At 49.7% G+C, this 14,372-nt stretch overlaps 7 protein-coding genes across 7 annotated transcripts; 5 read left to right on the top strand and 2 right to left on the bottom strand.

The window, feature by feature from the left end:
* Positions 1–69: 69 nt before the first annotated feature.
* APUU_31300S (uncharacterized protein) lies at positions 70–483 on the bottom strand (the record flags this gene model as incomplete). Its single annotated transcript, XM_041702489.1, has 1 exon — positions 70–483. The coding sequence occupies one exon, from the start codon at positions 481–483 to the stop codon at positions 70–72; it is 414 nt and encodes a 137-aa protein (XP_041555269.1).
* A 323-nt stretch (positions 484–806) lies between these two features.
* On the bottom strand, positions 807–3,395 carry APUU_31299S (uncharacterized protein; the record flags this gene model as incomplete). The annotated part of the gene is made up of 6 exons (XM_041702488.1): positions 807–1,042; positions 1,106–1,521; positions 1,576–2,536; positions 2,598–2,870; positions 2,919–3,245; positions 3,296–3,395. 6 exons carry the CDS (start codon positions 3,393–3,395, stop codon positions 807–809), a joined length of 2,313 nt encoding a protein of 770 aa, XP_041555268.1.
* A 1,846-nt stretch (positions 3,396–5,241) lies between these two features.
* Positions 5,242–9,714, top strand: APUU_31298A (uncharacterized protein; the record flags this gene model as incomplete). Its single annotated transcript, XM_041702487.1, has 4 exons — positions 5,242–6,064; positions 6,113–6,409; positions 6,458–7,140; positions 7,189–9,714. 4 exons carry the CDS (start codon positions 5,242–5,244, stop codon positions 9,712–9,714), a joined length of 4,329 nt encoding a protein of 1,442 aa, XP_041555267.1.
* Positions 9,715–10,137: 423 nt separating this feature from the next.
* On the top strand, positions 10,138–10,386 carry APUU_31297A (uncharacterized protein; the record flags this gene model as incomplete). Its single annotated transcript, XM_041702486.1, has 1 exon — positions 10,138–10,386. The coding sequence occupies one exon, from the start codon at positions 10,138–10,140 to the stop codon at positions 10,384–10,386; it is 249 nt and encodes an 82-aa protein (XP_041555266.1).
* A 30-nt stretch (positions 10,387–10,416) lies between these two features.
* APUU_31296A (uncharacterized protein) lies at positions 10,417–10,793 on the top strand (the record flags this gene model as incomplete). Its single annotated transcript, XM_041702483.1, has 2 exons — positions 10,417–10,586; positions 10,637–10,793. 2 exons carry the CDS (start codon positions 10,417–10,419, stop codon positions 10,791–10,793), a joined length of 327 nt encoding a protein of 108 aa, XP_041555265.1.
* A 518-nt stretch (positions 10,794–11,311) lies between these two features.
* Positions 11,312–13,269, top strand: APUU_31295A (uncharacterized protein; the record flags this gene model as incomplete). The annotated part of the gene is made up of 3 exons (XM_041702482.1): positions 11,312–11,374; positions 11,423–11,774; positions 11,831–13,269. The coding sequence occupies 3 exons, from the start codon at positions 11,312–11,314 to the stop codon at positions 13,267–13,269; spliced, it is 1,854 nt and encodes a 617-aa protein (XP_041555264.1).
* Positions 13,270–13,634: 365 nt separating this feature from the next.
* Positions 13,635–14,346, top strand: APUU_31294A (NAD(P)-dependent oxidoreductase; the record flags this gene model as incomplete). The annotated part of the gene is made up of 2 exons (XM_041702481.1): positions 13,635–13,779; positions 13,826–14,346. 2 exons carry the CDS (start codon positions 13,635–13,637, stop codon positions 14,344–14,346), a joined length of 666 nt encoding a protein of 221 aa, XP_041555263.1.
* Between the last annotated feature and the right edge of the window lie 26 nt (positions 14,347–14,372).

Genomic DNA, 14,372 nt, shown 5'->3' with positions numbered 1-14,372 from the left:
CTCGAACAATATCACGTAAAGATGCGTTGTAACAACCAAACCGGCAATAGTTCCAACAGTCTATGTCATTCATTGCGCCTTAACAGCCTCAACCTCAATCTCAATCCTCATATCCGGAAACGCCAACTCAGGCACCGCAATCGCCGTCCAAACAGGCCTATGCCCAGGAACCCTCTGCTTCAACTTCCCAACCACATGGTCAAAAGAGGCCCGCATACCGACATGGTAAGAACGGACTAGGTACACATCCTCCCACCCGCGCAGCCCAGAAGCCTGTAAGACCCTGTCGACATTTTCAAAAGCGAGGTCCACTTGGCCTTTGATGTTGTTTGGGTCCAGGTCGCCGCCGTTCGTCCAGCCGCCTTGGCCGGAGCATTTTATGATGGTAGAGCCCGGGTTGAGCACGGTTGCTTGGCTGTAGTGGCAGAGGTCGCTGTGCTTTTGGCCGGCACCGGGTTCGTTTATGTATTTGAGGGATGACATCGTTCTTGCGAGTGGTGGTTGACTGTTATTGTATGTAGGTGTTGAATAAGGGTCCTCGAGGATTAGGGGGAGAAACAATGCAATTGCTCAAGTTGAAGATTTTAATAATGCAGGTTGCCAGAGTTTATATAGGGGTGGTGTACAGTCCATGACGTGGGTTCTCCATTATTCCACTGCGCTCGGATCTTGGAGACGTTGGAGGTGTTTTGGAGATATTCAAATTTTCTGGGAAAGCCAAATGACCGTGGATTTACATATTAATTACTAATGTTGATCACAGATGTTCATCAGCATGGGTATCTCACGGTTTGATAGATCGCAGTTCATGACACTGGGTGAATAGTGTCCAGGGCCTCCGCATACAACTCCAGACTCTGTCCTATAACATCCACAAACGGCCACTGCGCATTCCCACGCATAATGCGCGCCCAGAGCCTTACGACAAAGAAGGCCAAGCGATTACAGTTCAAGGCCTCCGGCATCGTATCCTCATCTTCGACAGATGATCGCCCTTCTTCTACGACTCGGCGGATCCAATCGAGTATCCGTTGTTCGTGTTCTATGACAGTTAGCATTGCATGTAATGATATCTACCATGGTTGGGGGGGTTGAAAATTTATACCTTCTAAAGGCTTCTCATCCATTGACCTCCCTATCGCTTTCAACCACTTATCTAGCAAGACCGCAAACTCTAACCCACAAAGCGCATGTTGAATACTCCATACAAACGCCTGGCTTCGGGAGACGTATTCAACTCCCAGTTTCACAGGAATACTGAGTGCATGCGTAGCGTGGAGTAACGCTGGGAGTAGATGCGGTCCGCGCTCTATAGATGGAGACCGCAGAAGCCCTTGAGCGATCTCCCGCGGGTTTCGCGTTTTCAGCATTCTGGCTGGTCCCAGGTCCAGTTCTAGACGGGCATACGCTAATCCTAGTAGGGCTGTTGATGTAAAGGGAATTGGGCCATTTGGGTTTAATGGGTCGAGGCTGGATTCTGGTGCCAGTTGCCATCGTGAAGTCCATCGGCGCAGGGCGTTTCTGGTATTGTCAGGGTTGGGAAGTAGGTTGTTAAAATGAGGGATAGGGACATACGTGAATATATCCACCTGTGGCACTGTACGGGACATGGATGCTTGTCGGCTGAGCAGAATTCTTTGCAACAGCCCATGTATCAGAAGTAGACTAGCCGTGGGTGACGGGGTTGGCTGAAGGGAAGCGTCATGCGTATCATTCTGGTCCTCTAGCAGAAACGACAGTGCATCCTGGAAGAGACTCTGATCTTGATGGATGGACTGTCTGACCTGCTTCCAATGGGATTGATCTACCGTACGCCATTCGTCACAGGTACATGGCAGCCGCAGGTTGATTTCGCTGCTAAGAAATATCGGTGGCAGATTGTACGCAATACTTTGTAGGTTCAGAAAAGCGAAAGAAAAGAGCTTGACGCGGCGGTCCGATTCCAGTTGGAGCCATGTTTGCCAGTCAAGACTGGAAATGTCAGTGGTTGTGCTCCTTTCCTCGACCAGCCCACTATCCCTCAACAGGCGAACTAGGATGCTCTGCATATCGCACGCATCGCGCACAAGCTCAACATCTTGCTGCCAGGTGGCGTAGATTATAAGATTGAGGAGGCATCTTAAATCGTCTGTAGTGTTTGAACTTGATGAGTGTGCTCCGGTGGTATTCAAGGCCGCGGTCGACTCGTGATTGTTTGAAAGCGCATGTCTGGCCTTCTGCTTCTCGTGGAAGATAATTTTAGATGCGTGGTAAAGCGTACGACCTTTTCGATGTTCGTACCTATACTGCGCGCCTGTTGCTGCCATTGCTAGAACAAGCTCTAAGGGGTTCTTCTCCGGGTTGAATGAAGCACAATGTATGAATGGCAAGTGAAGATATACGCCGTCAAAGTAAGCATTCAAGAACCGAGTCATCGACTCTCTGGACGGTAAGGTGAATCCGGATAATAGATGTTGAAATGGCTCGAGATCCTGTACAATATTTGCTCTTTGGCTCTCGGTTATCTTTAAAAGTGGTATATAAACGGCTGCCTGTACTGCACCACGGGGTATATCCATTAGGAACTTGTCATGGAACCGAGAGGATACTCTACTTACTCCAGGGATTCAACGGTATCGGAAGCAACGTCGGCATTTGTGCCCGGTTAGGAGACTCGATTTGGTCTTCATCAGGGTCAGCTCTGGTAATTGGAGCGCTTGATATATTCCTGCTAACCCTATGGGTAGTATCAGGGGGAGGATCGTGCTCCGGCAAAAGACCGCCCAAGTTCAAAGGGCTGTCAAGATCAAGCGCAAGACCCATACTGTTGATGAATTCGCTGAATTCTTCCAATGGAGGATAGAGCTCTGAAGTTGCGGGATATAATACAGCTATGTCTGTCAGTGAGGGCAATCATCGTAATCAGTACCGAGTCTCACTTGAGTCTTGAATGGTATTAATGGTAGGTTCGTCGCCACCCGTTGCAGCCTCGGTGGGGATGAAGGATGCACTATCTCCTGGCTGAGCTGACAATGGATAATACACAAATGGGTCTCCACGATGGGGAGTGACTGATGGGGGCCCTGCCGTAACTTTCCCGTGGGATTGTGCTGGTGATGCGACACCAACCTGGGGAGACCTTGTATCTCCATGTGGGGATGGAGATGGCTCGAGGCCTCCATGCACGAGACCACGGTGGCGCTTCAAGAGGTCTCTTCTTGCAAAGGTCTCCCCGCACGCACATGCGTAGGGTTTTTCTTTGGTGTCTACAGATAGGGTAAGTGGCCAGCCATAACAAAGAAGGGGATGGACATACGCAGTCTAACATGGCGTTGGAGGTGTTCGTGGCGGCGAAACTCGCGCTTGCAGTACGGACAAGTACGGGCTTTCCTCGTGCTGGGCGATGGGGCAGGCATCGTACAAGAATTAATTGATTGAATTCTTCGAAGATTAACGGTGGCGTGGAGATCGTGGTTGTTGGAGTTGGAGTTGGAGATGTTTCCGCTTTTGGAAGTTTTGGAGATGCTGACACGTGACTTGTGCTCAATATCTCAATTATTCTTGTTGGTGATGAACCTCTATATATACTGGCTACTGTTGATAAGTTATCGGATGTATGCATCAGGAAGAATTATGTTGGACATTCTGAGCGACACTGCGAGTAACAAACATCGTAGAGTTTATGATATATATATAATCTAACCGATACTCCACCAACAAAGCACCAAGAGATATATAACCTTCTGTCTATTCGACGGTAAATATGGAAGGACATCCATCAGAATATACTCACAACACTTAGATTAGAAGCCAGGTAGTAAATACTACACTCCAGGAAAAGAAAGCATGATATTGTCTCTATCAAAATATATGGTGGTTTTACATGCTGATACAGGCACTGTGATGCGAACCCGGCTATCACAGCCATCAGACATAAATTTTTAGGGCATTCCCCCCATGACGAACTCGAGTTGATAGTAGAGGTAAAAGCTGAGTAGCCGGTAGGCAAAATGAGCTCCATCATTCGCTCAGGGGAGGAACCCCCGTGGAACCTCTCAGCACATTCCTCTTGTCACAAAATATTATTCTATAGCCATTTGGACAGTACCCTAGAAGGATATGAAATACATAATCTGGATCATTGGCTGCCGAACTCCCGACTTTTTATGGAGCGCATAGGGACGATGAACATTGAACAATTATACTCCTGTAAAGTGGGCTCGTCTGCTCACTCCCAAGATATTGTAGATATCGAGATGCACGAGGCGCAATGATCTTCAAGCTCAATCTGGTGGACAGGAACTACGCTTGTCAATTTAGTAAGTAAGTTGACTAGTTCAGCCTCAATCTTGATTGCCACTTCCAGGGCTGTCGATTGGAGGTATTCCGATCTGACCTGGTACCGGTAGATCTTTCCGGAGTCTCTCGTAATTTCGCCATGAAAAATATTTCTTGCAATTTCATAACTCCATTAGTCTTAGAATGACGTGACGCAAAGCATGGCGGACCAGCTCGGAAAGCCTCATGTGCTGCGCATGGTTCATAATGCGTGTCATACCTACGTTGCCTGTTGTTGTGCAGTTCGAAAAACCTTATGCCCCGTAGAAGCTTCATAAAAAGGTTCATATTAAAACCGCTGCCTGTCACTGCAAGTAGAATGGCATTGGATCCGACTTCCGGATAGAGCGGCAGAACCGTTCTGCTGTCGGGGCCATACTTCCATATTGGGTGCTATACCCACAATACCTCTTGGTACCCAATGGAATGTCCGTACTACCCATCCAGAGCGTGGCAAAGGCTGAAGCTTGTCATTCAGAACACTGGCACAGACCAGCTGCCAACTGCCGAACCCGATGCGCTGCAAATACGCCATCAGTCCTTGCCGAAGCCCCAGGTTTATCGGGCCGGGTGCCCTGGCCACCTGTACTTTTGCGCCCTTATCCGATCTATATTTGTCCTTCTGCTCCCAAAGGAGTAAGATGATAGTGACAGACTTTGTCAGTTCCAGGCCTCCATGGAACACATCCATGGAAGATCGGCTGTGTGCCGTGGGCCTTGGATATGCCTCGTGCAAAGATATACGTACCTGGATGAACCATCCGAGTATCCAGAGCCTATGTAGTATATATACAGAAGCCCGCCGGTTTGATAGTCCTAGCTCCCGAAATATTATTTCTTGTGTATTTTCGAACCTCTCCTCTCTTTAAAAGTTTTCTTTTCTTCTTAGTTTTTAATTTATTCAACTTCATCCTCTCGTGAATAATGGAGAATGACTCCGAAAAGTCCCAACCCCCAAACGCAAACCTGCACCAGGTATACAGTCAAGAGAAACGCGTAGCCGATAGCCACGACACCCTCGTTGTCCCCCAGACCACACCTGCCCACGGAGAAACCAGCACAGAAACCCTCGCCCTCCCACATCCCACACCCACAGCCGCACCATCACCACCCAAAAGCGCAGCATGGCGATTAACAGACCAAGTCATCCAAAACCGAGACCGCGACAGAGCAGCAGGATACAAACCCCGCGAACTAGGTGTGACATGGAAAGGGCTCTCAGTGGAGGTTCCAACGGCAGATGCCTCCGTCAACGAGAACCTTTTCTCCCAGTTCAACCTCCCCCAGGTCGCAAAGGACTACTTCCGGAAGCCACCGATGCGCTCAATCCTATCAGATTCGCACGGCTGCGTCAAGCCGGGTGAAATGTTACTTGTGCTGGGACGGCCTGGGTCTGGGTGTACGACGCTTCTAAAACTGCTTTCGAATCGACGGAAGGGGTATCGCACAATCAATGGGGATGTCAAGTTTGGAACAATGGACCACGCAGAAGCGGCCAAGTATAGGGGACAGATTGTCATGAATACGGAAGAGGAGCTCTTCTATCCGAACCTCCAGGTCGGGGATACCATGGACTTTGCGACAAAGCTCAAGGTTCCGGCGCATCTTCCTGAGGGCAGTGACTCGGTGAATGGGTATGTCAAGGAGACGAAGGACTTCCTCCTGGAGTCCATGGGAATCTCACATACAGCACATACCAAGGTTGGGAATGAGTTTGTGCGTGGTGTTTCTGGCGGAGAGCGAAAACGTGAGTTATCTTTGTAACTTTCTTCCTCTCATATGCTGATCCTAACAGGTGTTTCGATTATCGAATGTCTGGCGACAAGAGGCTCAGTGCTCTGTTGGGACAACAGTACGCGTGGCCTCGATGCAAGTACCTCGCTGGAGTGGGCCAAAGCCCTACGAGCCATGACAGATGTGAACGGACTATCCACGATCGTGACACTATACCAAGCAGGAAATGGTATCTACAATCTCTTCGATAAGGTTCTGGTTCTAGATGAAGGAGAGCAGATCTACTATGGACCTGCAAGAGAGGCAAAGCCGTTCATGGAAGAGCTAGGGTTTGTGTATACCGAGGGTGGGAATATTGGTGAGCCATCTTATACAACAGTTATAGAGTATGTCTAATAAACGGCAGGTGACTTTTTAACTGGTGTCACGGTCCCTACTGAGCGAAAGATAAAGCCAGGCTATGAAAACAGATTTCCCAGAAACGCAGACGAGATCAAAGCCCAGTACGAGAAATCACCAACCTACAGCCAGATGATCTCAGAGTACGACTACCCCCAGGACCCTTTAGCTCGCGAGCGAACAGAGGCATTCAAAGAGTCTGTAGCATGGGAACAGTCCAAACACCTTCCGAAGAAGAGCTCCATGACGACCAGTTTCTGGTCTCAGCTGGTTGCATGCACTGTCCGGCAATATCAGATCCTCTGGGGCGAAAAGTCGACCTTCCTAATCAAACAGGTCCTGTCGCTAGTCATGGCGCTGATCGCAGGCTCATGCTTCTATGACGCCCCAGCCGACTCCTCTGGGTTGTTTATCAAGGGTGGTGGTGTCTTCTTTGCTATTCTGTACAACAACATTGTTGCAATGTCTGAAGTGACCGAGTCGTTCAAGGGTCGACCTGTCCTGGTGAAGCACAAGTCGTTCGCCATGTACCACCCGGCAGCATTCTGTTTGGCTCAGATTACTGCTGATTTCCCTGTGCTTCTATTCCAATGCACGATCTTCAGTGTGGTGATCTACTGGATGATTGGGCTGAAGCATACCGCTGCTGCCTTCTTTACCTTCTGGGCTATTCTGTTTACAACAACCTTGGTAAGTAATAGCAACGAATAAATGAGTATGCAACTAACTGTGTCCCAGTGCCTTACTGCCCTCTTCCGATGCATCGGCGCCGCCTTCAAAACGTTCGAAGCCGCATCCAAGATCTCCGGCACAGCCGTCAAGGGAATCGTCATGTACGCCGGCTACATGATCCCCAAGCCCGATATCAAAAACTGGTTCGTCGAACTATACTACACCAACCCCTTTGCGTACGCCTTCCAAGCCGCCCTCTCCAACGAGTTCCACGACCAACATATCGCCTGCGTCGGCGAGAATCTCATACCCAGCGGCGCAGGATACGAAGACGTGGGGGCAGGCCATCAAGCCTGCGCCGGTGTTGGCGGTGCACTGCAAGGTGCCTCGTACGTTACTGGCGACCAATACCTCGGATCCCTGCATTACAAGTTCACGCAGCTGTGGCGGAACTACGGCGTTGTTTGGGGCTGGTGGGGATTCTTCGCGGGTCTGACCATCGTCTTTACTTGTTTCTGGAATGCCGGGGCAGGTAGTGGTGCGACGCTCCTAGTTCCCCGCGAGAAGCTCAAGCAACATGCAAGACATAAGGACGAGGAGGCACAACAGGAAAAGGCAGCCAGTGCGCGCGACGCACCCGGGGATACCTCGCTCGATGAAGGGAATATCTCCCGCAACTCGTCTATCTTCACCTGGCAGAATCTGACGTACACCGTGAACACCCCGACTGGTGAGCGTGTGCTTCTTGATAAAGTGAATGGGTATGTCAGGCCTGGTATGCTGGGTGCTCTGATGGGCTCGTCGGGTGCAGGGAAAACAACCTTGCTTGATGTGCTGGCCCAGCGCAAGACGGACGGGACGATCAACGGCTCTATTATGGTTGATGGACGGCCTCTGCCAGTTTCGTTCCAGCGGTCTGCAGGATACTGTGAGCAGTTGGACGTGCATGAGGAATATGCGACTGTGCGAGAGGCATTGGAGTTTTCGGCTTTGCTTCGCCAGCCTAGGACGACTCCTAGGGAAGAGAAGTTAAAGTATGTGGATACTATTATCAACCTGCTTGAGCTCCACGATCTGGCAGATACTTTGATCGGAGCAGTTGGGAGTGGGCTTAGTATTGAACAACGGAAGCGTGTTACTATTGGTGTTGAGCTTGTTGCTAAGCCCAGTATCTTGATCTTCTTGGACGAACCAACCTCTGGGCTTGATGGCCAGTCTGCCTATAATACAGTTCGGTTCTTGAGGAAGCTTGCTGATATCGGACAAGCTGTTCTGGTCACTATCCATCAGCCCTCTGCCCAGCTCTTTGCCGAGTTCGACACTCTGCTCCTGCTGGCAAGGGGAGGTAAGACCGTGTACTTTGGAGATATCGGTGACAACGGAAACACAATCAAGCAATACTTCGGCAAATATGGAGCACACTGTCCCGCCGAAGCAAACCCAGCAGAATTCATGATTGACGTCGTCACTGGCGCAATCCCGGAGGTCAAGGACAACGACTGGCACCATATCTGGCTCGAGTCTCCGGAAAACGCCAACGTCACTAAAGAGCTGGAGCATATGATCGCCGACGCTGCTTCCAAGCCACCAGGAACCCACGATGACGGATATGAGTTCTCCATGCCCCTATGGGACCAGATCAAGATCGTCACCCACCGGATGAATGTGGCCCTATACCGGAACACCAACTACGTCAACAACAAATTCAGTCTGCACATCATATCGGCCCTGCTAAATGGCTTTTCATTCTGGAGAGCCGGTCCAAAGACAGGAGTCAGTGACTTGAACCTGAAGATGTTTTCCATCTTCAATTTCGTCTTCGTGGCACCCGGTGTGATCAACCAGTTGCAACCGCTCTTCATCCAGCGCCGAAACATCTATGATACGCGGGAGAAGAAGTCCAAGATGTACTCTTGGATCAGTTTCGTCATTGGCCTGATTGTTAGCGAGTTTCCGTACCTTTGCGTCTGTGCGGTGCTTTACTTCCTCTGCTGGTACTACTGCGTCAAGCTTCCATATGAGTCCAACAGGGCCGGATCGACCTTCTTCATCATGTTGGTTTACGAGTTCATATACACAGGAATAGGCCAGACTATTGCAGCAATTGCGCCTAACGCAACGTTCGCAGCGCTGGTGAACCCAATGGTCATCTCCATTCTGGTGCTTTTCTGCGGCGTCTTCGTCCCATACACCCAGATGAACGTTTTCTGGAAGTACTGGATGTACTACCTGAACCCATTCAACTACGTCGTTTCCGGAATGTTGACATTCGGTATCTGGGACAACAACGTCATCTGCAATCCAGATGAATATGCCCGCTTTGATCCGCTGAATGGTACCTGTGCCGAGTACCTGAAGGATTATGTGGCTGGTCCTGGCTGGGCGATTAACATTGCGAATCCAGATGCAACTTCCGATTGCCGGGTTTGTCAGTTCCGGGATGGAAGTGACTTTCTAACGACGCTGAATATCAACCATTATTACCATGGCTGGAGAGATGCGGGGATTAGTGTCATCTTTGCCATTAGTGGGTATGCCTTGGTGTTTGCGTTGATGAAGCTGAGGACCAAGGCGTCGAAGAAGGCAGAGTAATTAACAATTATTGAGGTTGAGGTGGAATTGTTTACTTGATACTGTCTTGGATATAGAATCTCGGTTGCATATAGACGGATCTGGCGCTATACTTGCATTTTGCAAGACTTTTTGTTTGGGTGTTAAGGAGTTCAGGCTTTTCATATCATAGACTTTGCATAAAAAACTAGCATATACTTAGACCAGATAGACTATCGTTGAAGTTCAATACCCATCTTCTCATTCGAATAGCAGTCTTATATGCAGCCTCGTCTAAGCCACAGCCTCATCGACGTGGTCCAATCAACCCGTGTAGTTATGCGCCAGGACAAGGCTGACTTTCAGCAGTCAAGCCCCGCGAGACTGACAGATCCTATTTCATCTCCGACCGCCCTTGAAGTCTCCGTCATCTTGGTATCCAGGATTTGCACTTCCATACTAGCCATGACCGACCCGTTCTCTATCAGTGGCGGCGTGGTCGGGGTTGTCTCTCTCGGCCTCACGGTCTCCCAGGGACTCATTGCTTATTATGGGCCCTGGAAGAGCTACGATGACGAGATTTCAGGCTTCACCACAAGGCTGGAGGGCCTGCAACACTCGTTACAGGTGCTTCACGAGTTTATTTCCCCGGAACAGGAGCTCGATCTGCCATCCGACCAGTACAAGAAGATAGTCTCTTTGCAGCTAAAGTAGTGTGAAGACGCATGTCAAAAGCTGGAAGGGATGCTCGACAAGTGCAAATCAACCGATACATCGCCGTTTGTGAGGAAGCACGACTGGCTGCGTCTGAAGAGGGCCTCGTACCCGTTCAAGAAGGAAACCCTCGTTACCCTTTCCCAATACGTGTCGGGCTTACAAGACAATTTGAATCTCTCGCTCCAGCTTCTCAATGGGTTAGTACCTCTCATAATACCAAATAGCATTGCTGATGTGCTTGTGCCAGCGCTCTTATTACACAACAACAGAAGCAGATCCAGAGCCTGGCTTCAACAGCATCCGCTATCAACGTACAGACGACCAGGATATTAACTGTTGTTGAGCAGAGGAACGCCATTCCTCCCATGACGCAGGAAATGTTGCTTCAGGTATACCCTAACTAGGTTTTCATACCCATTGCTTCTATTCTAACCCTTGATAGAGTGCAGGGAGTGAATCTGGCTTACGCCCGATACTGGAACCTCGAACACTTAATCATTTTTGTAACCAACAAACCCTTATAAACAGTTCAATGAGGGGTCCACGCCGGCTACAAGCCAGAACTTCACAGCTAGCCGATAAGTATTGCACCTGCAAAAGACGGCCCCGATACTCACCAACATTCTCTTTCTCCGTATCTGCCGGACATAGAGCAGAGTGTCCCCTGTATATGGATATCCATCAAACAGTGGGCATTTCGGCACGATATACATTTTGCAATCGACTGTTAGGCATGTCCGTTCATTTTATGATGACATTCACGAGGGGAGCAGGGGCTCTGGCAATCAGCCCAATGCTCAAATTCCATTCCGTCGTTCCAGATGACTCTCCGGCATTTAGATTGCTGGTTTGTATGCACAGCGTTGAGTGCTACCGTGATCCCCATCGGATACTAGAATCCACAAAATGGTCTATTCTAGAAATGCTTCACAACCGCAAAGCAGCACCAAGTGACCGCCTCGCTGATGGCAGTACGCTACTACATGTGTGTAATCTGCGTGCCTATGTGATTCGAAACTAACCTTTCCTCCAGGAACTGCTACGTTCCAGTTCCTATTTGCAAGATTCGCGCTACCTTTATGCGCTCCGGGACTTTGCATTTTCACTCATTGATGCCGGTGTGCCTGTGGCGGAGAAAACACTCGACGGCGACTCGGTAGCTGATGAGGTTCTCTTAAGGATGTCCCATGTGCACTTGACGAGAGGGATGCCGAATCCTGTCGGCCAGTTGCTAAAAAGGCTTTTCCTGTCTGGCAGCGAACTAGCATCACTTGCGGAGGTACCTTATCTACGTCGTTTGTATCACATCCCTCAGCCGCTTCACGGATTTTGGTATCGGAAAACAGCCCTTGTACAAAGCCTGTGTCTCCAAAATATGCTCGGTGGTGCGTACAATACTGCCACTGCATCCAATGCCGAACTGATCTCCTTTTTCCCTTAGACATCCAGTTTTCGCCACTTCAGATGGCAATTGTAACAAAGTCGGAGGAAGGGCTTCGAGAGTCTCTGCTGCGAACAAATGATGGATTTTCTACTTCACCACCCTATACCCCGGGGTTCGGTACGCTTTTAGCTTGGTGCTTGGGATGGATTCCCGGTATGATGCTGGTTTTGGAATCTCCTCTGCCTCAAAACGCCTATTCAATATCCAGTTGTTTTGACGTCGCGTGCCTAAACAAGGACATTGAGTCTGCATCGTTATTACTTGACCATAACCCGGAGATAACACTACACGCATTGCGTAGTGCCGTTCATTGCAGGGATAGGGCTGTTTTGAAGACCGCAATTTCGCTATTGGCCGCCCAACGGCACGCGCTCCAGGAGATGGCTCTTCACCATCTAGCAGCTGAACATATTCGGTCATTGGAACTACCAGAAAGTGGCCTATTAGACACCAAGACTCGCTTAGTCTATGATGCTCTTGTGCGGCAGGGAATTAAGTCCTTACCATGTGTGTTCCCAGAGGTGGGGTCTGTATATAGTGCCCTTAGAGCAGATATACCTGCCGCTGAGCTCCTCTACGTCGCCGAGCTCCTCTACGCCGCTGGATTCACTGACCTGAACCAACGTTGTGCAACTGGAATTACGGAAATTGGATACATGAGGTTGTATTCTGGCTCGTTGGTGTCATTCGCAACTATGGCCGACTGGATGATTTCCAGAGGTGCAGACCTTTACATCCCCTCGCGACACGGCTATCCTGCAATATTTTACGTTGCGGGTGAACTCGGGTCTGGACTTGGTACGGTGAGCTATAAATGTCACAAGAAATCCTGTCTCCACGGTAGCACGTCGTCGTGTGAACTAGGGACGATCCTATCAACACATGTTTCTGTGGTAGACCTCATTTCCACGGTGCTCTCAGATGGTATCACGGACGACTGTCTCTGCGCATGCTCAGGGCGTGGGTGTTCTCCGTTAACCCAACTGCTTAAAGCCTATCACAATTCTAACCGCTTATGGATGATTGGCCACCTTCAAGAAATAGTATCCAGAACGCTGAACACGGACTGCTGGAAGACAACAGTTTCCGCCATTGTTCGCTATCTTACCTTTGAGGCCCTGGAGATGACCCATACGTGTCATATCACATATACTTTTGGAGTGAGATGTCTAGATTCAGAGGAGACTTGCGAAATACGCGACGAAGAATCCGCGATGATAGTGCAGCTCGATGAACTGATGGTGGAGTTTGACCGAAAATACGATGAACTTGACGTCGGCATCAGGCAATTTCTTGAGGGGTATTGGCATACTCGTATGGACGAGGTGCTTCAGGAGCAGCAGGGCATTAGCCCTGACGAATCTATGAAGGTTCGCGAAATTGGTGTTATTTTATCGGATGCAGATTATAGTTCCTCAGATGACGGAGAGGACTAATGTGGCGGCTGTATAGAATCTCATAGTAGCGTGGGAGGTGAAAACGGGCACTCGACCGAGACTAGCTCGTGGCTGGTAAAATTCACATTCTCAAAGTTACCAATGAAGATATAATCAATCTGTATTGCTGTAGAATACACTATAAGACTGGACTCTAGATCCGGATACAGCCCCAAGTCCGGAGATGCGGCCAAGTCCGGTCGGATCCGAACTCTTCTCCGGATAGTTTGATCTCAGGTATAGAAGTATAAGTATAGAGTCAACTGTCGGTAGTTTTCATCTCAATCAGACAACAACCACTTCACTTATATTCTCTGAGACTTCCCCTGACATTATTCCACCCCTCCAAACCCAACAACATCACCATGCGAGTCCTCATAATCGGCGGCACCGGACGATGCGGCAAGCTCGCTATTGACGAACTACTCAGCAAAGGGCATCAAGTGGTCGCACTGGCCCGAAACCCTTCTGCCCTTGGAGAAGCCCGGGCCGGTTTAACGGTCATCAAAGGTAAGCCTTTCCCAAACATTCCCACACCAAAGCTAACATATACCAGGAACACCAACAGAATTGTCGGACGTCAGGGCAGCATTCCAGCCCACACCAGACGCCGTAATTGTTACTCTAAGCGCACCCCGGGCCAGCGACAGTCCGTTCGCAGCCCCGATCTCGCCACCACGGTTACTGACGGACTGCAACACCAACGTTCTCACCGCGATGAAGGAGTACGGGGTGCGCAAGATCGTCGTTCTTCAGGCATTCGGGGTTGGCGCGTCCTGGGATAATATGAGCTGTGTGCTGCGGCTGCTTATGGGCAAGTCCAATATGAGCTACCAGTATGATGACCACAATGCCACGGAGAAGGTGGTTAGAGGGAGTGGACTAGATTATGTCTTTGTCTGGCCATCACGGCTTGTTGAGACGAATGAAAAAGATGTCAAGGTGTGGCCGAAGAATGGGAAGGGGGTGCCGCTGAGTGCGACGGCGAGTCGGGTTGGCGTTGCGCAGTTCTTGGTTGAGGCTGCTGAGGGTGATCGGTGGGATCGGTCGGCTGCTGTTATTACTACCAGTCCTTGATTTCGTTTACCTATTGTATCTTATAT

The sequence above is a fragment of the Aspergillus puulaauensis genome, chromosome 3, assembly GCF_016861865.1.
Source record: "Aspergillus puulaauensis MK2 DNA, chromosome 3, nearly complete sequence".
Taxonomy (NCBI): domain Eukaryota; kingdom Fungi; phylum Ascomycota; class Eurotiomycetes; order Eurotiales; family Aspergillaceae; genus Aspergillus; species Aspergillus puulaauensis.
The sequence above is the reverse complement of the archived record's forward strand: the minus strand, read 5'-3'. Positions and strand labels throughout refer to the sequence as shown.